The sequence below is a fragment of the Echinops telfairi genome, unplaced genomic scaffold (genome assembly GCF_000313985.2).
Source record: "Echinops telfairi isolate 266 unplaced genomic scaffold, ASM31398v2 ScPeMD7_3533;HRSCAF=4204_0, whole genome shotgun sequence".
In the NCBI taxonomy this organism is placed as follows: domain Eukaryota; kingdom Metazoa; phylum Chordata; class Mammalia; order Afrosoricida; family Tenrecidae; genus Echinops; species Echinops telfairi.
Window position 1 is genome coordinate 9,508,191 of NW_022107431.1, and position 26,220 is coordinate 9,534,410.

Sequence of the window (26,220 nt, forward strand, 5' to 3'; positions counted from 1 at the left end):
CATAGATCTATTTCCCCATCCTCATATAAATATATTTGCATATGTACATGTCTTTATCTAGACCTCTATAAATGCCCTATGCCTCCCAGCTCTTTCCTCTATTTCCCTTGATTCTCCTCCTGTCCCACTATCATGCTCAGTCCCCACCAGGGTCTCAGCACTTGGAACGGACCTTTTAAAAATATAGCTTTCACCCTCAACTGCTTCCTCCATCAGTGGGATGATGGTCTCCATTACTGAACCAAAGGCCCACCTCCGACTCCGGGCCCCCCAGGCCCAGCTCCAGCTCTCACACAGACACGTCTCCTCACTGGCTTCCATGTCTTCTCGCAGATTCTGCTGAGAAGTCAGCTGGCCCAGCCACCCGAGGAATCCCTTCCCAACCTGCCTGCGCTGCTCGCCAAACACCTCCAGCCTGCTGCTCTGGCCCTTATCTATGATGCTGTGTGGTCAGTTCTTTGTACTTGACCAGGAGCAGCTGGAGGGCAAATGCCTTCTCCCAGTCACCTCGGCACTGTGTCCACAAGGCGCGTCTCCACCAGTGATCTTTTTGACCCCCATCCACCGAAACAAGCGCGCGCTGGCATTTGGCTGCGTCCATCAGGGCACATTTCAAGGCCGTTGGAGACAAGTTTTGTGTTTGCTCCCAATGGTGGTGACATGTAACGGAAAATACCAGCTGCGGAGCATGTCCCCATGGCCTCGCCTGCTTGTTAATGACCTCACGGGGCTGGACGCTCCCCAAGGGCTCGAGGGATGGAGCAGACGCACACACAAGCCTGTGACATTTGAGCTTCTGCCCCCGCTGGTTCAGCCCTTTCCCTTTCTTTCTTTCTTTCTTTCAGTCAACTAATGATAGTATTACATGCTGTTCTCTGAAGCAGGGGTACAAATACCGAGGAAAAGAGTAAAAGTTTTCTACTAAAAATTCTCTAAGGCACCCAAGCCCAACCCAACCCACTGCCACTGAGCCACGTCCTATAGAACTAAGCAGAAGCGCTCCCTAGTGTTTCCAAGACTGTCTTTACGGGAGCAGGCAGCCTCATCTCTCTTCTGTGGAGTGGGCTGGTGGGTTTGCACTGCTGACCTGTGGTTGTCAACCCAACACTTAACCCACCATGCCATCAGGGCCCCTTCCCTAGGGGTGACACACTGACCAGGACCACTCCAGAGGGGCCCTCAGCCAACAGTGGGGGCTGAGAATCATCCACGGCCTGCTAGGAAGAGACACACTGGTGGACGGGGCAATGTCCACACACCACTCAGTGTGACGCAGACAGCATGCTGCGCCCTGACATTTCCTAGCCCGTGCCCACATAAAAGTACAACCACGTTGGGGAACCTCACTTGACTCCACTCATGAATAAATGCCAGCGCTTTACTGGGGAGCCTTTTGCTTTTCTAGAATCCAGTCATCCGATCGCTAGAAACAGAAAGCTTTTGCTGGCAGGGACTTGCGGAATGCCCTCTTCTCGGGGATCCGAAAGGCAAGGGCAGACAGACCAGCGTAGCAGCGTTTCAGTAATGTTCTCAAGAGAGCAGGGAGGGTCCAGCCTCTCAGCCCTGTAGCCCACACGCAGAAGTCTACACATTCCTAGTGAACAGGTGCCTAAACTAATTAGAGACTCTGTAAAACTCACAGCTCCAAGTTGGCAGGTATTTTCAGGATGGGAAAATGACAGCATGTTAGGAAGAATCTTACTGAGCACAATCCTTTCCGCTCACAAGGAGTGCATACACACACAGAAACGTAAACACACGGTGGCTTGAAAACGTTTAGGAAAAAATGGAATAGAAAGATAATAGAATCTTCCCATGAGTTTTTTGAAGTCCCCTCATGGTTTTACATACACACACACACACACACACACACACACACACAAATACATATTTATACACCCACAAATGTATAGTACATGCTTATTGTCCAATGGCTTGAATATTGCTAGAAATGACACACAGGGTCTGAAAGGGGGCCTGGTGGCTCAATGGTTGAGGGCACAGCTGCTAATTCAGAGGTTGATAGTTCAAACCCACCAGGCTGCTCAGCAGAAGAAAAGAGCTGGCAATCTGTTCCCATAGAAACCAGAGGCTAGGAAACCCTGTGGGGCACCTAAGGTGATCATGAGTCAGAACTGATGGCACCCAATAATAGGTTCTGGAAATAAAATGATAAAACATGTTCAGTGAGAGTAATTTGGGGGAACTAACCTCAAGTCGGATCTAACTGATCTATTTAAAGAAAAGCATAAAACTAAGAGAGACAAAGACAGACACATGGAGAGACGCGCACTGCAGCTGGAAGACACATGCGCCACTGACACTGGTCTGAGCAGTGTCTGCATCATGGGGGAGAGGGACCCTGGCAGAGCCACTCAACAGAGGGGTTGGTGGGGGGACCTGTGTATGTGCATGGGGTGGGGAGAGGCAAGTGTGGGGACAGCTGCCCTGCTGACCAATATGAAGACTGTCATTGGTCACACTATGTATTTGGGGTCTTCAGATATTTTTTTCTTCCTTTCTCTCTTTCCCGGTCAGAACCTGCTCTCTGAAAAGAAACAGGCTCCTGTGCTTAGAGGGAGTATAACGTAAAGCTAAAAGTGAGGGTTAGCGAAATGTAAGTTTGGTGAACGATGGTGTTTTTCAAAATATACACACATCTATCTCTAAAGAAATGTAATGTTCTAAAAAGGCGATGGGGGGAAAAACATAATAAATACAAACACCAACATTGCCTAGTCCTTCAAAGGTTGTAAGTCACAAAATTGTATTCTTTGTTCAAATTAACCTAAATCATGAATGAAGAAAAACTAATCCACAAGAAACTACTTCCTATTTCTTTGATGGGCGTTGATCCTGTATGTCTAGAACTTCTAGAAGTCAGAACAAGAAGAGGCCACCTGGTGGTCTTCAGGATGGCCCTCCTGCCACAGTGAACCCAGGATCTGGACAACAAACATCTCAAAGCCTTCAAGTCACTCATCCTAATAAGACCACTTTGGAAAGTGCAGCTCCAAAAATTTAGCTCACAGGAATTTGTACAAAAAGAGTAACACGCTATTTACTTTTAGGAAAATCTGAAATCATTCTTAAAGAGCCTCAGGAGGAGAAAGTTTGAATAAATAGCAATAACGAGTTAATGAATGGCAATAAAAGTGTCACCTGTGTTCATACAGTAAGCCCCACAGCAGCACAGGGACCTAACTTGGAAAGTGCATGAACTCGGCCTGGGTCCCCATTAGAAGAGGAAGCAATGCACTAAGATCTCCAGCAATATCCTTATAGTTCTGCCTGTGGGAAAAAACATACCGAAATAACGCAACAGAAAGACAACCCAAGGAAAAGGGGGGGGAAGGACTCGAATAGGTATTTCACCAAAGGCAATATACAAATGGCCAATAAGCACATGAAAAGATGCTCAGTAATATCAATCAATAAAGAAATGCAAATCAAAACCACAAGGAGATACCATTTGATACGCCCCCACCCCACCCCCGAAGGATGTCTGTAAGGAGCCCTAGTGGGGTCTCACTAACTCTCACTGCCCCTGAGTCGATGCTGGCTCACAGTGACCCTGTAGGACAGGGCAAAACTGTGCCTGTGGGTTTCCGGGACTATAACTCTTTGTTTGAGCAAAAAGCCCCATTTATGTCCCTAGGTCAAGCTGGTAGCTTTGAACTACTGACCTTGAGTTTAACAGTCTAACGTGTAGCACACTACACCACCATGCACACAGCGACCCCAAGCACAATAGCGGGCTTTACTGTGAGGAAACCCAGAGGCCAGCAGGCACGCACTAGGAGGTTGGGCACTGAGCCCCCACAGTAAAGGCCTGGGCGGCCTGAATGCAGTGGACTAGACAAAAGGGACTGTGTTAGGAATGTGAAATAGGGTTTCTAAACGTTTGTGGAAAAGTTCCATTAGCTTTTCACTCCATTTTTTGAAGCCCCTCATACATGCATATCTTTCCTATTTCTAAGAATATCTTTACGGAGCCCTGGTAGAGAAGTGGGGCAAGTGTTGGGCTGCTAACCACAAAGACGACGGTTCAAACCCACCAGCGGCTCCAGGGGAGAAATATTCAGCTGTCTGTCCTCATAAACATTTAGACAGTGGTTCTCAACCTTCCTAATGCCCCGACCTTTTACTACAATTCCTCACGTGGTGGTGGCACCCCCAACCATAACACTGTTTTCATTGCTACTTCATCACTGTCATTTTGCTACTGTTGTGAATCGGTGACCCCTGTGAAAGGGTTGTTCGACCCCCAAAGGGGGGGAAGGGGGGGCGGTGCTGGAGAGCTATCTTTTCTATGAGGAGCCCTGCAGGGGGAGTGGGTACACATTGGGATGCTAACCACAAGGCCAGCAGTTTGAAATCACCGGCTTTTTACTCTCTTCAAGAGTTAGTCTTGGAAGCCCACAGGGGCAGTTCCACCCTGCTCTATAGGGTTGCTATGAGTTGGATTCAACTTGATGGCTGTTAGTTTGGGTTTGGGTTTTTTTTCCAGTATATGTGGAGGTCAATAAATCATGCTTTACTTTTTTTTAATGAGAAAATTCTCATATATGAAATGTGCAGTTTCTACTTTTCTATTAATTATAATGTAATAAACTGAAAAACTATGCTTAAGATAATCTTTCTTTAATGATTCTGAAGACATTTTCGAATACTGCAATGGTTTAGGCTCATATTATTAATATGAATTACCTTTGCAGTACAGAGGGAAAAAGATTTCCAATTCATTGAAAGTCATACAAACTATATTTTTAGTTTAATGGCTTACTTTAGCGGAAAAAAATTTTTAAAAAATGACTCCACATTTCTACATACTGGGATTTGATAATGGACTTTTTTTTGTTTGCTACAGCTGTGGTTATGTTTTATATCCAAAGTTTAATGTCAAATTAGCAGATAAAGAAAAGAAAATGATGGAATCACGATTATTAAAGTGGCGAGGAAAAGCCAACAAACGACACACTGCTGTTTACATGTTAGGAGGAAAGAGAGGAAGGAGGGGGGAGCCGTGATTTGGGGAGTGGGGGGGGGGGAGTTTCACTCCAAACCCTTCAATCTGTGTTCTAGGCCGCTTTACAGCAATGCTGCCTTGACCCGCCTTTTAGAGGCAGTAAAGAGGGGGCTTGCGAGGGGGCTTCAAAAAGTTATGGAAAATGTAATCAAAATAAAAGGAAATGCTTGCATGGGCTTTCTGCTAAGGCCACAATCGGTAATTTCCCATATCAAATCACCTTACAGTATTAAGTTTCAAATCGGTTGCTTCATTTTTCTCTAGGAACTGTACATCCATACCTACGCGACCAAATGGCTATGCGATTCCTTCCAGAATGAATCAGCCATATGGCGAGGCCCGCCCCAGATCACTCAGGCTCGGAAAACAAAACGCTCGCTTTTGGAATTCAAGAGCTCTAGTGTATGTGTGCAAATGACCAAGACAGGGGTCGTGCTGAGAAAGAAGACGAGCTATTCCGCAGACGGGGCGTCCAGAGACGCACTCCGGAGGCCGTCTTTCCGGTCCGGGCCGTCCCTGCGGCTCAGCAGCCCACTCTCCCACCCTACCCCACCCCCAAAACACTCGCGGATCGCGGCTAAAACGGCGAAATAAGGTGTGCGCGCGTTCCTAAAAATTATCGTTGTAGGCGCTGAGCAGGTGATACCCAAATCCTCGGAAAGTGGGTGCTGGATGCCCCCGGGTCACCCGGGCTGCAAGGGAACCGGGCAGGCGGACGAGACTGCTCGGGGTCAGAGCGAAGAGGGGCACGCTTGCTGGATGCCAGCAGCTGGGGCGCGGCTTAGAAGGCGCACCTGAGAACAGTGCTCGCGTGCGCGCGCGCACGGTGCGGGCTCTGCCGGGGTGCGGGGGGCGTGCGCGTCCACGCACCATCCGCCCGCTGCCCTGCCCATCCCGGCCCCAAGCGCCTACACACATTGCTCCCAGGTGGCAGGTTCAGGATAAACCCAGGAAAATAAAATTCATGGAGGTCTAAATGCCAGAAACGGTTTGTCCTCAACAGTTACAGATGGCCGCTAAGTTACATGGCCACACTACTGTCGGAGGTTTGTTGATGCTAATGGCTGTTTAGTGACAAAACAAGGCCAATATAAAAGCTGAGAGGTAGGAAAATGCCAGGTCCAGCACCCCTGAAAATTTATTTCCAGGAACCGCACCCCGTGTGATGTGTTTGAGCCAATTCGGGTAGGTTTTCTGTACTTACAACCAAACCAGACCAAATCGACGGCATCTGGATTGATCTGGACTCAGCCTGCAGTGCAGGGTAGTGCTTCTGAGGATGTCGTAACACCCACTGTGGTGAAGGGGTCACACGTTGGGCTGCTAACTGCAAGGTCACTAGTTCAAAGCCACCAGCTGCTTCATGGGTTAAAGATGAGGCTTTCTACTCCTATAAATTTAGTCTAGGACAGTGGTTCTCAACCGTCCTAATGCTGTGATCCTTAAATACAGTTCCTCATGCTGTGGTGACTCCCCCCCCCAACCATAAAATTATTTTCAGAGCTACTTCCTGTCATTTTGCTACTGTTATGAATTGGGCGACCCCTGTGAAAAGGTCATTAGACACCCCTCCCCCACAAAGGGGTCTCGACCCACAGGTTGAGAACCCATGGGACAGTTCTACCCTGTTGTGTAGGGTTACCAGAGTCATAATTGACTCAATGGCAGAGAGAGAGAGAGAGAGAGAGAGAGAGAGAGAGAGAGAGTGTGTGTGTGTGTTTCAGAGGTTCATGCCACACCCCAACTTAACATGAGGGCCAGCACATAGGGGACACGCAGTCTTTTTTCAAAAGAGTTGAATGAAAACTTAACAAAATATCTTATGCAAGTAATTTTTCAAATGTTCAAGTCAAGCAACTGTCACAATTCATCTTGGGAAGAAATATGAAGTTTGCTTTCCCTGCATAACTTATTCCAGAAAAGAAGTCAGTCGTCCACTTAACAGCAGTTATCATATATTCAGGCAGCTTAAATGAATTTCAGATGATGGCAAAGTCTTGACATTTCCTTCAGTCTGTGATGGCCAATAACGCTGGCCACATGGGCGATTCCGGCTTTTGATCATACTAAAGGGACGTGGGCTACCTCAAGTGATCATGTGGCCTTAGGTCACGTCTTTGAAAGTTTAATTGGCCTTTTCTCTACATATGAAAAATAAGACCGAGGCTTAACAACAGAGCCAAGTGTTCCTAAATAAATGCTAGGCCAGTTGAAAATGGAGATTATGTTTAATAATTCAATCCTCCATTCTTCAGACATGAAGGAAATCCCATTGTACGAGTGAACCCACAGAACATACACTGGGGGGCAAGGGGAGGGGACAAGAGGAACTTAGTAATATATTGTGAGCTTTGTCCCAGCCATGGGGATGGCTCTGCTGAGCATAAAGTCCACTGTCACCCCATCCTCCTTGGCCCCCAGGGTAATTTCCATGATCTCCAGCCACACTTTCAGGGACGAGATTCAGGGCCCTACGTAAACAGTAATGTCTTCCTCAGTGCCACAAAAGCCCTGGTATTGATGTCCCCTCCATCGGGGTCACCCCGAGAAGAAACCCTTCTATCTGAAAGAGCCAGGGCCCCCCACCCCTGCTCCTCTGGAGTCTGTGACCCTCTAAGACAGTGAGTGGTTCTCAACCTGTGGGTCTCGACCCCTAATGGCCCTTTCACAGAGGTCACCCAATTCATAACAGTGGCAAAATGACTTAGGAAGTAGCTCTGAAAATAATTTTATGGTTGGGGCGGTCACCACAACACAAGGAACTGTATGAAAGGGTCGCGGCATTAGGAAGGTTGAGAACCACTGGTTTAGATGTTGTTTGGTGAGAGAGAGCCGGAAGATGCCGATGGCCTCCACGGCTCAGAGCGAGCCCAGAGAGGCCAAACAGAATTCCATGGAGCGCCAACAATGCGGATGAGAAACCAAATGCAGGCTCCAGAAGGTACAGCAAATGCCAGCAGAAGAATGCGGGGCGGAATGCACAGGCAGTTTGTTTTGGAAGGTTGGAGTCAGGCTGCGGGTGGCCCCAGTACAAAAACCAAGCTGGGCCCATTACAGATCCCCAGGTCCCCCCCACCACATTCCACTCGCCCTGCTCATCCATCCTACAGCATCCCCGAGAAGTGACCAACCTCCACCCTCCACACACACACTCACTAGACATAAACCTCCTGGTGCCACGTGAGCCCTACCGCCCAGTGCCCAGAGTCTGGTGTAAAGGACCCAGCGATGGCCTGGATCTATCTAGAAGCCACAAGCCAGTCTGTTAATTGGGGTGGAAGCAAGCAGGCCTGGTAAACTGTACGCCCCACAACCCACAAATTGAGCCCAGCATCCAGGTGGTGGGAGTGGCCAGGAGGCAGTGATGACTCATAGTGAGCCCATGTGAAAAAAAACAACAGAAGGAAACCCTGCCCTGCGGAGCTCCACCCTGTGTTGCTGTGTTCACACCCATTGTTGCAGCCACTGTGTCAATCCACCTTGCCTCATGTTCCCTGCCTCATGCTGTCCTTTCCTGGGGACTGGTCCCTCCAGATAACACGTCCCAAGGGCACGCGGCACAGGCTTTCCCTGCTGGATTCCAAGGAGCCTCTGGCTCTCCTTATTCTAAGGTGGCCTTGCTTGTTCCTCTCGCAGTCCCGGGTACTTCCACAACTCTTTGCCAGCACGGCACGTCCAAGGCACCAGTTCCTCTTTGGAGGGAGGCTAGGCACACACAGATTAGGTACCCAACTGCTTAGAATCCTAAATCTAGGACAAAATGAAGAGCTCCCACCTAGGGTCCCTCCCAGCTTGGACACCTCCCACCTTGTCCCTGACTCTTCATGTGCCTCAAGCCTCTCACCATCCTCCTATCTAGCCCCCAGGAGATGGATTCCTGGGTGGGGAGGCGGGTCTCCATTGCGGTGGCCTCGAGAGGGCATACAGATGGTGAAAACCAACAGGGAACAAAGAGACCACGGAGGACAGGGAGCGTGATGGCCGGGGGGTTATGCTGACAGGGTGCTTGCGCCCTGTGACACCACAGGCGGCGCCTCACCTCTCAATCAGGTGGCCGCCACCTGGGACCTGTTTAGAAGTGACACCACGTGGAGTTTCTCTCGATCTTGTCCTTCCTGCTTGCTTGGCTTCTGCGTCTGGCTCCCGTGTTGGTGCCAGCGGCCCACGGAGCTGGCCACATCCCCTGGTGGGAGCTGTCAGGCACCCAGTCAGGTTCTTCCCAAGCTTAGATCCATGAGACTCTGCACCTGCAGGCTTGCCATCTCACTGCTGCTTCTCGTGGGCGTCCCAGGCCAGCACGTGGGTAGTGGGGGTGGGGGGAGGGGCGCACAAGCTCTGGCTAGCATTAGGCCCATGGTCTTGAGTTGGACTGGACAGGTTGCTTCCTTGATAGACATCCCTTTCTTCATATATAGTTCTTCCATGCATATATAGATACATAAGTATTCTAGAGAAATATACATTTCTTTTGTTTCTCTAGAAAACTCTTTTAAGAATGACAATAGAGAATCCAGAGCCAATACTTAATGGGGCACTGTGAGTCAGAACTGACTCCATGATAATGAGTCATGTTTTTATTATGCCCAGGGCCTGCAATCAGCATTTTATGTAGCCGCTATCCTGGACCCACCTCACCCCCCCTAGAACACAGGTGAGCCACTTCCTGGGAGATAAATGAGACGGAGGGTGGATAAGGTTAAGTCACTTGTCCCATCTCACAGGTAGTGGTTAGGGGCCATCAAGTGGGTTTCGACCCATAGCAACTCTATGCCCGGCCCCACGCCATCCTCACGATTGTTCTTGTGTGTGCGTTACTGCAGCTGCCGCCGGGTCAGTCCATCTCGTCGAGGGTCTTCCTCTTCTCCCTGCCCCTCCACTTCACCAAGCATGACGTCCTCTCCCCAGGGACTGGTCTCTCCTGACAACACGTCCAAAGTACGTGAGACGAAGTCTCATCGTCATCCTTGCCTCTCAGGAGCCTCTGGCTGGACTTCTTCCAAGACAGATCTGTTTGTTCTTTTGGCAGTCTGTGGTCCTTGCAATATTCGTCACCAGCATCGTAACGCAGACACATCCATCCTCTTTGGTTTCCTGATTCAATGTCCAACCTTCACATGCCGCTGATGTCAATTTGATGCACCCGTGTGAAAGTATGGGCAGAGTCTAATCTCTCAATCAGGTGGCCACAGACAGTGGCTGGGCTCAAACCCAAGCTATGAATAAGTCTTGTCTACAGAGCAGAGTTAAGGAGAGATTGACCTGCCCGGGCCCTTGGGTCACTATCTCCTGCACTCTTGAAGTGGCTTCCCTGGGAGGCTTTTACCAAAGCCGACTACTGCTTCCCACCCCACTCCCGCCCCCCAACCCCCAACCCCAGTGCACACTCCCCTCTCCCTCCACCAGAAACACACCCAAAAGACAGCATTCCCCAGGTCCGAGTCACTTCCTGACATGATCGTTTATTTCTACTCAGAGGGGAAAAATAGCTAAAGGAAATAACGAACACCACCATTATTTTGACAAATTCTATTCTCCTAATAAAATATAAGCCTATTCTATCTAGTGTATTGTTGAGGGAGAAATAAATCTATGTTTAATGGCTTTAAGAACCTTTAATAAACCCCTTGGCAGGGCATTTGTGATTTTGGATGTCAAAATAAAGATGTTGCTGAACCTTCTCTGGAAACCACCTCGAAACCACAGGGAACATGAACACGCACGCACGCAGCACAGCTCAGCCAAGGCACAGAGAGGCAAAAACGACCCTCGCAAACCACCACACACAGCAGCAGATGTGGATGCAAGTCTTGTGGGCTGGTCCACAGAAGAGGGAGGGAGACAAATGGAGAGGGGACTCTTAGACACGCATCTTGGGAAGGGTGTACAGGTCCCGTGGGAGGTGCAGGTGAGAGCCACTCTAGTTGTCAGGGGCCTCGTCTCCAAGGGAGAATGCCAGGCCTTTCTTCCTAGTCCCTCTTAGTCTGGAAACACTGCTGCTGAAATCTATTGGAACCTCATAGCTACATGTAAGTCTCCAAAGAAGTGCACCGACTGGGACTTGAACCCGGGTCTTCTGCATGGAAGGTGAGGATTCTACCACGGAAGCCCACGGCTTCATGAAGAGCTAAAGGACATCCCATCCCGCCCACGCTGCCAGGCACCTCTGCCCAGCCACCAGGGAGGTCACCGGACAAGCCTTGTCCCCCACTAGATGCTGAAGGCTTACTTCTGAGGGCAAAGCCAATTACAGACTTAAGGAAATCCGTCTGAGGGCACAGCAAGCATGGTGACGACGAGCAAAGCCAGGAGCGGCCTGCTCAGAGGCCAGCCAAACTGCCTAGTGGGTAAGAGGGCAGGTCATGTGTTTTATTTCTACTCATGCCCCAGAGCCTGCGATTAGCATCTTGTGTGGGGGTGACACTGGTCCTAAGGTTCAGGGGTCGGCTCTTTGAGACAGGCCACGGTGGGCTGCTTGGCTCTGCAGCACAGTGCCCTCGTCTGTGCGATGCCAACCCGTCAGTCTGGTTCCCGGCTGTGAAGAGAGTGTGGGGAGCAGAGAAGCAGCGGGAACAGCCGGCGCACACTCCCAAAGCACAAGTGGCTGCTGCCTACTCCTCAATGCCATCCTGTCCTGCCACCCTGCCCCACAGGTGGGCCAGGAGGGGCCACATCAGCAGACACTGGACAGCCCAGTGAAAGATGCTCGTGTGCTTTTGAGGGTCCCCAACAAAACAGCAGAGTCTCCTCCAGATCATTCCACCAGACAGTGATGGAATGCCCGCCCCCACCCGCAGAGGGACTAATCGGCTCTCTAGGGCTTTCCTTTGAAATGTGAAGAAACAGGCAAGATTATGAAGCACGTGAGGAAGGCCTCAAATATGAATGAAAAGTGGGGAGACGCAAACACACACACCCTCACCCTCCCGCTCTCTCACACGTATGCAGACCTGAGAGATGAGCCTCAGAGGAGCAGGCTCTATGCGGGTGCCGGAACTCATGTAGCCCCATCATATGAATCCTCAGAGGTGTAAGAAACAAGAACCAGACAGAAGGATTAAAAAGAACTGTTGGGGGAGGGGCGCATGGCACACAGCATAGCCCCCAGACCCTCCACATTTGGAAGGGCTGGAAACAACAGTGAGAAAGTCTAAGAAAATGGGAACATTGTTCTCGGAGACACCCCCTCGCGGACTGGTAAGGAAGAAACATCAGAGACCATCAGGCAGGATGCAGATGGGGACGAAGAATACAACAGAGACACAGAGAAACAATGTCCAGGAGCCGAGTGGCACTGTGTCCACCAGCGGGGCCACCGCAGTGAAAAACATTTCCACGCAGGTCCATCCGGGACATTTCAGAGACCACAGATCATGTTTCTTCCTTTAAAAGGTTGCACACAAAGGATTTGTAGCAATCCTCTACAGGGTCTTCATGATGTGCATTTAGGTACATCAAAGAGTATTGCTCAAAAATCAGAAGCTCGCATGAAAGAAACACCTCAAAACATGAAGCTTACGGCTTCTCCACATAGCCTCCCGCGGGCCTGCACACGACAGACGGCAGTGGTGCCTCACCAACCCTTCCCGGAACTCAGACCAGGCCAAATGGCAGTCTGGGCCTCATCGAGTGACTCCGATGGTGATCTTTGTTCTTTGCGTTTGGGGAACAAAAAGGGAGTCTGAAGGGGCAAGCTCAGGCTGCAGGATGGATGGGGTGAGGTCTCCCAGGAAAATCCTCCTAGGACACCTCTTGCTACCCGTATTCAAGAATGAGCAGGCACAGTATCTTGATGGGAAATCAATGCGGCTTTCCAGCTTTGGAAAACTTCCTAATATTCCCTGTGATGGTCCTGTGTCCTTTGAGAAAACCCATCAAAAGGATCCCTCTGAAATCTCCCCTCCAAAAAAAAACCAGTTGCCACAACCTTCTGAGCTGAGCTCTTTGCACTGAATGTAACTGACCCGGTAGATCCCCTTGAAAGGCACTGCTTTGATGGGACCTTTTTGTAAAAGCACCCAACGAGATTAAAGGAGCCTGGTGGCTTACTGGTCCTGAATTGGGCTGTTAACCACAAGGTCAGCAGTTTGAAACCACCAGCTGCTCTTTGGGAGAAAGCCCAAACTTTCTACTCTTATAAACGGCTACAGCCTCAGGGTTACAGGGGGGCAGCTTTACTCTGTCCCCTAGGGGCGATAAGAGTCAGAATACATTGTATGGCAGAGTTTGGTAGATGGCTTGTAAGATGGTATAAATGGAAACAATTTTAATTAAGTCTTTTAGACTTCAATACTCTAATCTTACGGTTCATTTTAGGGCAAGTGAAAGTGCCCTTTTCAACTTTAAATGGGTCTCCCATTCAACTTTAAAGTGGTCACTGTCTAGAATTTGGTAAGCCAATCTCTACCCTTGACAGCCGTAAGGCATTCTCACCCCTCAATCACACTCCCACTTAGCCTTTATGACTGAGACTCCTGTGATGTCAGTCTTCAAGGCCAGCCAGGAGGAACAGGGACAAAGGACAACCGCTTCTGCTTGTCTCCATTACGGGCACACAAACCAGACTAGGGCAAACCTACTGCTTCATGGCGACCCAATAGGGCAGGGGAAGGCCGCCTCATATGGTCTCCAAAGCCGCACATTTTGACAGAAGCAGATTGCCAGAGTGGCTGGTGGGGCCAAAACACCAACCGGTCCCAACAGTGCCCCCTGCAGTCAGGGCAAAGGACAGCATTGACGCCTGGGTGAGGCTGGCCACAGGGAAGACCCCTGTGGAAAAGGTGGTAAGACTTGAGCCTGCCAAGGAGTCACCTGGGCTGCTTGCTCTCGGTGGCAGGGAGGGCTGTGCCCCTGATCCTGATCTTTTCCAGATAGGCAGTCTTTCCCAGATCCCTCCACACCCACTATGGAGGAACAATCACAATCAGGTAAGACCAGTCAAGCCACAGCAAAGCACAACCTGTGCTACCCCTAGGGTGAAGGGGAGGGAGTGTGGGAGGGGAAGCTCCTCCCACAAGATTCCACCAAACCCAAGCACCCAGGTGCTAAGCTCCAAGAGCAGATGCATCCCCTGAGGGAACTTAGGCCACCACAAGTACAAAAGCCATAAAGGGAACAATCAGCCCCAGGCCAGAGGCTTTGCAAGAACTGAATCCCATCTGTGAGAAGCTGTTTTCCAGAGGGAAAACATTCCCAAGTACTTGTTTTCTGAAACCAGCTCCACTCCGGAACAGAGCCCTTCCGAGTGACAGCTATGCCCACCTGTTGGAGATGCTTCAATGCAAAAGGTCACCGTTACAGACAGCCTGAGTCATCGCTCCACTTCCCTGCAAAGGGAGGGCTGAGACTTTAGAAGTGTCCCTTCTCGGCCAGCCCTGGCCGTGCCTGGGTTTCATTGGACAAGCACACCTGTTGGTAAAGTAGAGGACAGTGACCATGAGGAATGCCCTCGACAGACAAGATGGATTGATGTAGCAGCTGCAACGATGGGCTCAAACGTTAACAATTGTGCGGAGGGTGCACGACCAGCAGTGTCGCTTTCAGTTGCACACGGATCCCCATCGGAGCCAAGTCAACACACCTAACGACAACGTGCTTCTTCTCTAAACACTGTTATCAATGGTTTCTGCTGCCCCACAGAGCAGAACCAGCCTCTGGAGGTTTCAGAGACTGTAACTCTTTTTCTTTTTCAAATACTTTTATTGGGGACTCTTACATCTCTTATCACAATCCATACATGCCTCCAGTGTGAGACAGTAACTCTCTACAGAGCAGAAAGCCTCATCGTCTTCAGCAGAGCGGCTGGTGGTTTTGAACTGCTGACCTTGCAGTGAGCAGCCTAACAGCTCCGCCTTGGTATGGCAACAGAGGAGTGGTTGGCCATCCAAAAGGTGGGTGGTTGGGCCTCTCCATCGTGGCTCAGCGGGAGAAAGACCTGGTGATCGGAGTCCACAGAGATTACAAACAAGAAAGGTCAATGGGGGCAGAGCTTTTCTGTCAGGTGAAGTCAGTGTGACTCAACATCGAATCCACAAAGATCCCCAGGGCTTCCGCAGACAGACCTGGGGCAGGCACCGTACAGGCATCTCTTCTGCCCACAGGTGCCATGTACCGTTGTTGGCATGGGAAAAGGTTGGATGGCTCACAGCAGTGGCTCCTTCTGTTTGTTCCAGAAGAGGTATTTTCAGTGGCATATGCTGACCACCTGCTCAGAACACCAAATGTAAACCTATTTATCGGAGATTACTCACCGCACCACTACCTGCTCTCATCACTCCAGAGAGCAGAGTCAGTACCATTTCACTGCAGACTGCCCACACGGAACATGCACCGAGAGACTGGCATGCTAATCTGGGGCGGCTGCTGCTCACGGGGTCAGCCTCCTGGCTTCACGTACAGCCGTGAATAAGCCTGCCATTCAAATATCTGCACGTGTGCAGTTAGAAATAAAGCTCAACTGAAAGAGCTTTTACAGCTTCACTGTTGCGATAAATGACCTTTTGAAATTCAGCTGGCAACTCCAGTGACTGGAGTTGAACCTACCATTTGATTAGGTTTTACTGACAGAAATACTGAGTGGTACCAAGTCCCCTCACGGGCATTCTTTGGGCACGTGGGGCGGGGGCGGGGTGGGGGTGAGTTCTGTGGCTGCGTGTTGAAGTTCTGGTTTTGTTTCAATATACACTGGCTGTCAGTCCCTTGTCAGACGTGTCATTGCCAAAGTGGACGTCCCGGTCTGGGAGTTCTCTGTGCCCTTTGGGAATCGTCTTTGCGATGCACACCCGGGGGTGGGGGTGGGGGTGTTGGTTTTCAGGAGGTGACGCCACGTCGCTTCTCTTCTGGTTGGCTACTTGGGATTCAGATTGAACCAGGTCCAAGAAGGAAAGCAGCAGCCAGGATGCTTTCTCAGGAGAAATGGGAATAACCAGGAGACTGTTATGGCTGGCGCCCACCTGGGAGAAAAGTCTTCCAGCAAGGCGTGATTCTTCTTCGTGTGAGCGGGGCGAAGGCTGCAGAGCAGCAGACCATGAGTCAGGCCTGCGGCAGGGCGACCCTCAGTCTCTCCTACGACAGCTCACACACCTTGTGCTGCTGTGCGACCCTCCCCTCTGTGCTCCTCCTCACGCTTCCCGCTGCCGTTCCTCCTCTCCTGATCCTGACCTGTGTGCCTGGGACCGCGGTCCTTCCATCCCAAAGAGCTGAGTGCTCTAAGGTGTGTGCCCCTCCTGGAGGGGCGCGTTCCCTTCCAGGCCTGAAGGTGACTCCAGGCTACGGTCTCGGGAGTTCCCCGGTTTCTATCCAAACAGTGAGCCTGGTCTCTTTCAGGACTTTCAGCTTTGTTCCACGTGTGCCTCCTACTGGATACAGGGGCTTCTCAGGTGATCATCCTTTTCAGGGCAGTTGGTAGTGGTCGCTGGGCACTAGCTAGTTCTTCTGGTCTCAGGGTGGTAGAAGTGGATGCTCACACAGTCCATTAATCCACTGGATTCGTTGTTTCCACGCGTCCCCCATCTTTATCACTCTTCTTTCTTCCAGACTGGACGAGACCCTTCTAAGCAGCTGCTCCTGAACTTTTACGGCCCAGTCGCTACTCACCAAAGTCAGATGACAAACCCTGTCTTGGTGCACACTGGTGGGCCAACTGACCTTACTGTCCTCTGAATCTGTGGTCTTGAGCCCCCGAGGCTCAGCACCTCATTTCCTCAGAGCGTTTGGTTGTGTCGAAGAAGTTCTCATAACTTTGGGACAGGAGGCAAGGCTTGTTGTTTGGGATTTTGCTTGTGGTGACAGAAGAGAACCATGGCTAGAGATGAGTTCAACGCAGTCCCCCTGAAGAGGAATGAGTGGGCGTGCTCTCAGGCCCCCTATCACCATTCCTGTAAATGGAGAGACACGTCCCCAATGCTTTATCCTTGTGGTCGGATACTTCCGGAATTTTATTTTTAATTTTAGAAATGCAAGAACAAGGCATCTAGCGTAACTAGCATCCTAATGGCTAGACCCAGAGGAGTCCAGGGCATAGCTCATCGCACACACCCACAGGCGTTACTGCTGCAGCACAGGGAGTGGGGGGAAGGCATGACACACACCTCAGCCCAGGCCAGGCAGCACGATGAAACTAGTGACAAAAACACGTTCCCCTTAGGTTTCACAGTCGCAGGTAAGGGGCAGTGGGCTTCTACTGAACACAGCCTTTTAAATGCAATAAAGAGCAAGGTCCAAGAGCAGTTCTTTCTCTGCCTGGAGCAGCAGCAGGGGGCGGGGGGGTGGGGTGGGGGGGGGGTGGAGAAGAGAGCCCCGGAGAACAGGCAGAAACGGAATGCTTGGAGAACCGGCTCCAGAAACAACCCCCTGCTTCACCATGAGACCAAGAAGATGTGGGTGGTAGGGCGCCATGGCTGAGCCCTGTGATGTGAGGTCCCACAGAAGAATCCTAATCATCGGGGGATGAAGAGAAGCAGCTCACGTTCTCATGGATGCCAGACTTTCTGGCACTGTGAATGCTGGATGAATCCCTGAAACTATTGTCCGGAGATCATCTTGAAATCTTGAACCAAAAATACCTCCTGAAGTCTTCTGAAAGCCAAACAAGAGTTTAGTGAGTGAAGGAAAGGCGCCTGCCCTGAGCACGTTTCAAACCTCTGTCCGGGGATCAAGCTGACGAACACCATTCAAAGTGTTAGAGAGGCAATGTGGGGGCTGTGAGCGGATGCTGGTGGGGGAGAAACAACCCAGCAAAGGGAGGGGGCTCCCCAACCGGAAGGCTAGGCTCAGTCAGTGTCACTCTCATGCACGGGCTGAACAGGTGTATGCTCTACTGTATTTGTTCCCAACAACAAAAAACAAACTATAAAAATTAAAAATAAAAAAAGAGGGGTAAATAGATGAGAAATAATTTTTTAAAAGAAGAACATCATAAAGCTAAGCTGAAGAATGATTTAGTCTTGAGTTCAAACTGCGCCTTTCCTCCACGCCAAGTGCGTGAGCTCAGGAAGTTGCAGAACATCTACAAGCCTTAGTTTACTTACCAGTAAAGTGGGCACAGTGATAGCTAGGCCGCCCCAAGCCAGGTGGGGAAACCACATGAGGGCTTGAGAGCGAGCAGGTGTCTGGCACTTAGCCACCCTGGAGGGGCGGTCAGGATGAACGCCTCTGACTCAGGAAACCTGGCAAGTGGTCAGTCGGGGCTGGTCATCCGACTTGGTGGCCACTTAATAAAGTTTTGCCGATCTAACAATAGAAATCCACTGGAGTCAAAATTCAAAGTGGAGAAAGGAGCTCGCTTTATTTTCAATTCTGAAACAGACCTGTGGCTGTGCGGTGTGGCGGAGTCCCTTCTGAGTCGCACAATCACAGCACACTCAAGGATGGTGACACCGTGGTCTCTCCTTTTCCCTCTGTGGCAAGCAGAGTCCTAAAGGAGACCTCCCTGGGATGAACACTGGCTTAGTCCCCTCCCCTGGAGTGTGATGGGCCTGGTGGGTCTGACCTAACTAGCTGGGCCTTGTGACAGCACAGGCTCTCCCGCTGGCCTTGAAGAAGCTAACTGCCCTGCTGTGGAGGGGCCACGTGGCAGGAAACAGCAGTGGCCTCGGGGAGCTGAAGGTTTCAATCTTAAACCACGTGGAACAGAAACCTGCTGACAACTTGCACGTGGGTGAGGCCGCTACACCTCAAAGGAGACTGCAGCCCAGCCCATAAGACCCACACACTAAGCTACGCCAGGCCTGGTCTTCGCCTGCACAGCTGTGAGCTGTGGGTGCTGGTGCTGACCACTCAGAGGGATCGCCACGGGAGGACCTGGGCAGAGTGGGAGAAAACTGTGGGGCACACTGACAGAGACTGGTGAAAGCGTCAGACTACGGGGACCAGCTTTCAGCCAAACACCAGACAGACTTACAAAGCGAAGGAAGAAGGCCCTCCTTAGCACAACCAACCGGATGGGATTGAAAGAGCAGCATTCGCCCAGGGACACACCTCTGAACACAGAGGAGTCAGAACGGAGGTCAAATGGCAGCGAGAAACAGGAAGTGGGGCTCACGCTGTCACAGTGCAGGGACGGCAACCAGGGCCGGAGAGAAATGCAGAACGTTGAATGGGAAAACGATGCACTCTGCACTTCCACCCAAATCACAGTGAGGAGTGGAGCACAGAAACGGGTGCTGTTCCCAGCTACTAAGTTTGGGAAAATTTGTGGCACAGCAATAAATAAATGAGAGTCTGTTGTAAAAGCGTATATCCACTTCAAGAGGGCAGAACAAGATCGGCCAATCTACACTGAGATAAAGAATTACAAGAAACGCTGCCTGCATACATCTACATCCTCTTACATGAATGACATATGGTCTACACATACATATTTTATGTGGTACGGTATGAAGGAGCTTCAGAAGGGTCATTTAATAATTCCAATTATCTTTTCATCCCATTGTCCTGTGAAATTTCTGAAAGCCCTCGTAAATGCAGGCACATACATATTATCTCCAGTTCACAGATACAAAAACATCTGTAAAAAACGTTGCTAATTTCTTGCATAAAATCCTTTGTTTTAGAAGAGGGAACAAGAGCTCAAATTAAAAAGCCACGTTTCTTCATAAATTACACCAGGGCTGGACAGGGCAGAAGATCTGGAATTATTCTGACCCTTGGCCTTTCTTGTCTGCAGCCTTTCCCACATCCCACTCACCCGGCCTCACAGGCAAGACTTTCCCACAGTGATGGTGGCAGTGGAGGATGGCTCAGCGCTCGGCAGGTTGTTCGGCAGTTTGCACTGGCACCGAAACAATCCACCTACTCTGTGACTCATAAACTTCAAGACAGGTAACCAAGAGAGAAGGACATGGGCCACAAGAAGACAAGCAGGTGAAGGCCGATGGCAGCATTAAGTCATCACAGCCCCAAACTGGAGGCCATCCAAATGCCCATCACCAGGAGCCTGGGAAGATAGGCCCAGAGCTGTCCTCAATGCGTCTCTTAGAATCTGCTGGGAGGGTGGGCCGGACGCAAGGCTCTTATTTAGCCTGGCTCCTAGTCATTTCCGTGAGTTAAAAGCCACAACAGTGAAGGTGATCACGGTGATGAAGATAACGATGGGTTCAGGGTGGGTTCCAACATCTCAAAGTGAGAGTACATTTACTTGATATTAAAGAGCAAGTGGGACTGGCCGTGAGTCTGACCCTGGGGACTGCCTGCATCTTCCTTCGTGGCATCAATGACCAAGAACGCACCAGCTATGCCCACAGACACTGTGTGCAGTGAAAGAGCAATCCTGCTGGCTCCCCACCCCACCCCCACCCATCTTCAGTGCTGGAGGCAGGTGGGGAGCCTCGCAGCGGGGCCTCGAGATAGGGAGGCGGCCTAGGCCCCTGTTCTGTAGCCGAGTGTGGCTGGAGGGGACAAGGTGACCACGTGCAAATGGTCTTAAGTCGCAACTTAAGACAAATGCACATTACTTCACGTTCATCATCTATCTCCCTGCCATTGCATCCACTCCGACGCACAGCAACACTACTGGACAGGGGAGACTGCCCCCATGGGTTTCCGAGACGCTAACCCTTGATGGTAGAACGCCTCCTCTTTCTCCCACAGGGCGGCTGACGGTTCACACTGCCGACCTTGTGGTTAGCAGGTCAACATGTAAACACTACGCCAGCAGGGCGCCTTCACTTCGCACTGAAGACCCCAAAACCAGTCTGGGCACTTTACAATAGCTCTTCAGTAACAACCACCAAATGAAGGGAGCCAAGAGGGCGGAATGTGTTACACACTAAACAGATGACTGCAGGGTTGGCAGTTCAAAGCCACCAGCTGCTCCAAGGGAGATGGAAGAGGCTTTCTACTCCCTGCAAAGATTAACAGCCTCAGAAACAGTTCTACTCTCTTCTCTAGGGCTGCTCTGAGTCAGAATCAACCAACTCAATGGCAGTGAGTTTGAAGCATCAAATGGTATTTTAAGATGTCTCAGGGAAACTATGGATTCTGCATTTACCAAAAAATAGTACTCAAAGAGCAAATGGAAAAATGAAACGCTGAGGCATGATCAACAAGAATACATTTACAGCAAAGAGTGCTATTCTTTCAAGGCCAGGGCGGAACCCTGCAGGCTCCCTGTGCAGTAGATGTGCTTCGCGAGTGCTGTAACCCATGGGTGCTGGTGATGTGACTGTCACAAGAGTGTGTCAGTGTGTGCGACTGTTGACGGCACACAAGCCCAGAGAAAGCTGTGCATGAGTGTAACAGCCCAACCTCAGTCGAACAGACCCAATCGATGGGGAGCGTGATGGCTCTGGTCCAATGAATGACTTCATCTGCTTCAGCTCAGTGAATGCGCCGGCCCCACCGGCAAGACAAGCTAAGCGTCAGACCGCTGGCAAAGTGCCCTCAGAGCTGGAGAGGAAGTGGGAGGGCATCTAGCCACCCTCCCAGCATGCTTTGCACAGCGCCCTGGGCTCCCGTTGGGTGGCTGTCACCCCCTGGGGACACCTCCAGAGAGGTGGAGGCTGCTGTGTGAGGTGGGAGGAGGAAGTGCCTAGCGAAGCGGCTCTGCCACGCCCATACGGGGTCGGAGCTCCGTGGGAGAATGGGAAGCCGGTTGGAAAGCACCACCGGACACCTCAAAGGCAGACCCCAGCATGCAGGCACTCACCTCGCTGTTGTGGCCCCGCAGGTTGAAGTTGATCCTCTGGGGCGTGTTGCGGTCCCTGCGGCAATGGCTGGAGGTGAAGGTGACGCCCACGACGCCCCTCCCGTTGCCCGTGGCCAGCCAGCCCTCCTCATAGTAGCGTCGCCTGCACACGGGCTTCTCCTTCTCGCTCTTGGGGACGCGGCCTTTCCAGGAGAGGCAGAGGATGTTGGAGTCGCTGCACAGGACCGGGCCGCGTTCCACCGCTGCATACATACTTTCACCGGGGCGGACTCTCCTTTAGGCTGCAATGCCTGGTGCCGAGAAACGGGACCCAGTTTCTCTCACGGAGTGGTTTCCTTACACTTGCGGAAGGCGTGGGCGGCCCCCCCACCCTTTAGCTAGACTGACCTGGGCGGGATCAGAGGGTCAGCACTCTGTCACGATCCCTCAAATGCATAGTGAGAAGGGTGCCTCTGTCACTGAGGATGCCTAGCTCAAGTCCTCAGGGGGCGGGGCACGGACCCTGCGGAGAAAGAGCATCATTAGTCCATGGGGCGCAGGGGACCTGTTTGCTGGGTGCGGTCACTGACTCAGCCTGAGGTTCCGGTGAAGTGGCCGGCGATCGCAGAGCCACCAAGCTGCGGACACATAGATCTCAGGGGACTTAAGGCTTTTTGGAGCACTGTGGCTGGGGCGTTCTCTTCCAGGGTGCTGACGAGATGTGTCCAGGGTGGCAGGGGGGCCTGCTCTGGACTGCTTAAAGCTGAAGGAGATTGCATAAAGGGGAAGGCACGCAGCGTGCACGGCAGGCCAGAGTCCCTGCAGACCGAGTCCCAAGGCTGCCTCCGCTCAGATTCAGGGGGCTCCCGGGGCTCCACAGCTCTCCGGAGTCACAGCCTTGCCCCGCGTCACGGTAGGTGGCAGTGTCCCGTGGGCACGCTGTGCACTGGCCACCCAATGCCTGGCCGACGGCTTGCTTCTCCACGCCATGGAGGCTGGGGAAGAGAGGCCCCTTCCGCGGGCAGGGTCAGGACTGGCCAGAGCAGGGGGACCAGCAGCTGTGGGTGCTGCTTCTTTCCGTCTCCTTCCTCCCGCCTGACGTCTCTGCAAATCTTGATATGAAACTGGAATCTCAGGATTCGGTCCCTCCAGGACTCCGCTCACACAGACATCTTCTCGGACTGCTCAAGGGAGACCATCTCTTGGAAGGGAAACCCAGGCAGGAGGCCCTGTCCACTCCACCAGGGGCTGCCCAGAAGATGGGGCACTTCAAGGCCACGCCGGGCGCTTCTCTGCTCAGGTTCCAACTGCTCCCCAACGCCACTATGACGTCCCTTAAAAAGGATGCTGGGCCTGGTTTTCCCTGAATGATTATTTTGGCAATTCTCGGTTTCGATTGCTACTGGGAAGGGGGGAATTCTAACAGTGCAGCACTGTTCCAGGGCGGACGAGCTAAAAAGGCCAAGGAGGGAGTTCACTGTCCAAGCTTGTCCACCAGACTGGAACTTGCTCAACTCCGGCGGGTGCCAGGAGGCGCAGCGGCCCAGGGCACTTGCTCCTGTCCCAGTCACCACACCCACTGCAAGGGGGCGTGCCCAGGCCACTGCGTGTCACCTCCTACCACACTGGGCCGTGCTCGCAGCACGCCGGCCCCTTTCGCCGGCCCCTTTCGTAAGGCCCCTTTCGTAAAGCGCAGAGCTAGTTTGGCAGTAGGCTCCGCGGGGGTCTTCTTCTTCTTCTTTCTGCACACTTTCTTTACCTGTGAGGACATGTGGCCAGCGGGCGGCTACTGACGTGCTTCTCGCCCTGCGCCCAAGGGTTGCTCCATCCAATTTTGAAGCGAGATTTCATCGGTTGTGGGCCGCTCTGTGTGTGCAACGGTGGGGAGGGGGCTGTCTCGTCGCGTACACGTGAGTGCAGAGAGGCACGCAAGGGAGGCGACTGTGGCCCTAGTCACCTGGGGGCCTTTGGTGGATGGTGGCCCGAAGGCCCTGGTGTTCTTCCAGGCTGTAAGACATAAAAGTATAAAAAAATGAAATGATGGGCAAAAGACACACACGCACACATGCACAACACACACGAGGAAAGGGCAGAGCAGAACAATCAAAGGTCATCATGAAACCTGGAGAGCACGCGCAACCCTTACATTCGAGGGGTGCCGAAAAATTCATGGACGAATAGAAATAAAGACAACAGAACTTTCCCACAGTGTTTTGAGGCTCCCTCGTGTATTGCACGGGGGGCAGTGACTCCACAGCCCAGTAAAATCCCATAGTAAGAGGACACCCCGCCCCTACCTACACACAGCGTGCAGCCCAGGGGCCTGCTCCAAGTGTCCTGTTAGGGTTTATCTGGGTCTGGCTTATCCCGTGAGCTGTCCCCTCACCCTCCCGAGGCCAGCAGGCTCAGGTGAACTCCCTGCTTCCTCTGTTCGCCACCAGCAACAGAGTTCCCCCTGAGAATTCGGGCAGCAAGAACCCCTTAGTGTCCCCAAGGGATACCAGGTCCCAAAGCAAACTGGCCCGTGCCCTGGCTCCTGTAAGTCCCCAGTCAGCCACAAAGGTCCTGTGGGAGACTCCAGGAAACCCTCCTCTCTCCACCCTGCAGCTTTCAGCCACATTGTCCGCCAGGACAAACAGAGCTTTGTAATGCCCTACGCACCGGCCTTTCAGAAATTCCATTAGGCAAAGCAAAGCTCTGGGTGTGCGTCCCTTGGCCTGCGACCAGGTGCCCCCAGATCCATCAGAGGTCCAGCTTCCCAGGGGCTCTGTCCATGGAGGTCGGAGAAAGCTGGGGGTGGCACCTATGGCCCTACCACATGGCCTATTACTGTCGAGATGCTAAAACTCCCTCTGGCACCAAGCTTGGGAGCCTTTGGGGTGGGGATCAAATCCCAGCAAGACTCCAGGGATCTGATTTCAGCCTTCTGCCCATCCTTCAACTCCATGGCAACAGGGCTATGGTCTGGGTTTGGCTTCTCCCGTTTCATGGCCCATGTCACCACGTTTGCTTCTGGCCATGCATCCCCTACGGCACTGTGCTCTTATCCTCTCCCTTCCCTTGGGAGTCAACCAGAGGGCACCTCCCAGGGACACCCCATAGCACTAGGCACTGCAGTTAGCACTCAAGGGCCGAGACTGGCTCTCTTCTCCCAAGCACTGCTCTGAAAAGAAGCCTGCCCACCTGGGAGGAAGCTTGGGGACCGGCCCAGGTGCCGCAGAGCTGACCCTGACTCACAGGGAGAGGTCTGTGCTCCAGGCTGTCCATGGCTGCTTTCTGAGAAGCAGGTCATCAGACTTCGCTTCTGCAGAACTACTGGGTGGGCTCAAGGGGCTGATCACAAACAGCTTAGACCACCCAGGGGCTATGGCATAGAACCAGGCCCGCTGTCCTGGAGGGGACACTATTCAACCCAGTAGCATGGACTTTGCTGAAATATTAGGCTTGGGTGCTCGGAGTCTTGCATAATATACAGTATTTTAAAAAGCCCTCAAGCTCATGTCATCGGGTGGATGCCCACCCACAGTGACCCGATTGGGCAGGGTAGAACTGCCACTGTGGGTTTCTGAGACTCCTAACTGTTCACAAGAGTAGGAAGCCCCATCTTCCTCCCAAGGAGCAGATGGTCGTTTGGAACTGCTCACCTTTCAGGTTGCAGCCCCATGCATAACCTCTATACCCCCAGGGATCCTTCTGGGTGGTGAGAGGCGGGGAAGCGCTCGGCTACTGGCCAAAAAGGTGGTTAGAATCCAGCAGCCACTCCAAAGGAGGAAAACGAGGCAATCTCCAGCCCTGGAAGTCTCAGGGGGCTGCTCTACTCTGTCCTACAGGGAGCCTAGGAATCTGGCTTACCTCGAAGACAATGGATTTCTGATTTGATGTTCAGCCCTACCCTAGGGTAGAGGCAGCCTCCCAGTAGGGAGGCTGTAAGATAAGAGTTCAAAGGATTTCCAAACAGTCATAAAACCCAGCAGTTCCCAAGACCCTTCCTGAGACTCTACACATTCAAAACTATTTTCAAAACAGCACTAAGACCTGATCTGCCTTCTGCACCATGTTGATGCTTATGCCAATGGTGCAAAGGCAACGTCGGGTCAAACTTGGGGCTCCCACACTGGATTCAAGGCCAGACACCACACCATGCTCGGCATCACAGTCGAGTTACAAAAAACACAGCTCCCGTGACTGTCCTTGATGCAATGGTAAAAATGATCCCGCCTACTAGACCACACCACCAGTCTGAGGCCTTGCCCTCAGTGACAAGGCGGGACATACACAGATGCACGGACAGACCGGGCCACGATGGCTACAATGCAAGGTACGTGTGGACGATTCTTGGGGACACCAGGCCTGGTATGATGACCACCACCAAGTGAGGCTCACTCAGACGAGCTGCCTGGCAGAGTGTCCAAAAGGGAGTCAAGCTGGCCCATCACGCTGAGGAAAACAAGGAATGGTGTTTGTTGGCCAAATGCTAAGAGTTGAACTTCTGGTGTGAAGTTCTGGGGAAGCCAGCATGTGTCATAGCGAACTTCACAGCTCAGCACTGCGGGCATTCCTCGTGAAAATG

At 51.9% G+C, this 26,220-nt stretch overlaps 1 protein-coding gene across 1 annotated transcript in view; it reads right to left on the bottom strand.

Moving 5' to 3' along the window:
- The window catches only part of TULP4 (TUB like protein 4), a 96,638-nt gene extending 72,998 nt beyond the window's left edge, over nt 1–23,640 (bottom strand). Inside the window, exons 1-2 of the mRNA XM_004701932.2 lie at nt 23,410–23,640; nt 21,672–22,173 (exon numbers count right to left, since the gene is read on the bottom strand). Coding sequence (XP_004701989.1) covers nt 21,672–21,923 — 252 coding nt within the window. The 5' untranslated portion in view covers nt 21,924–22,173; nt 23,410–23,640. The remainder of the gene's footprint in view (nt 1–21,671; nt 22,174–23,409) is intronic.
- Nucleotides 23,641–26,220: the final 2,580 nt, after the last annotated feature.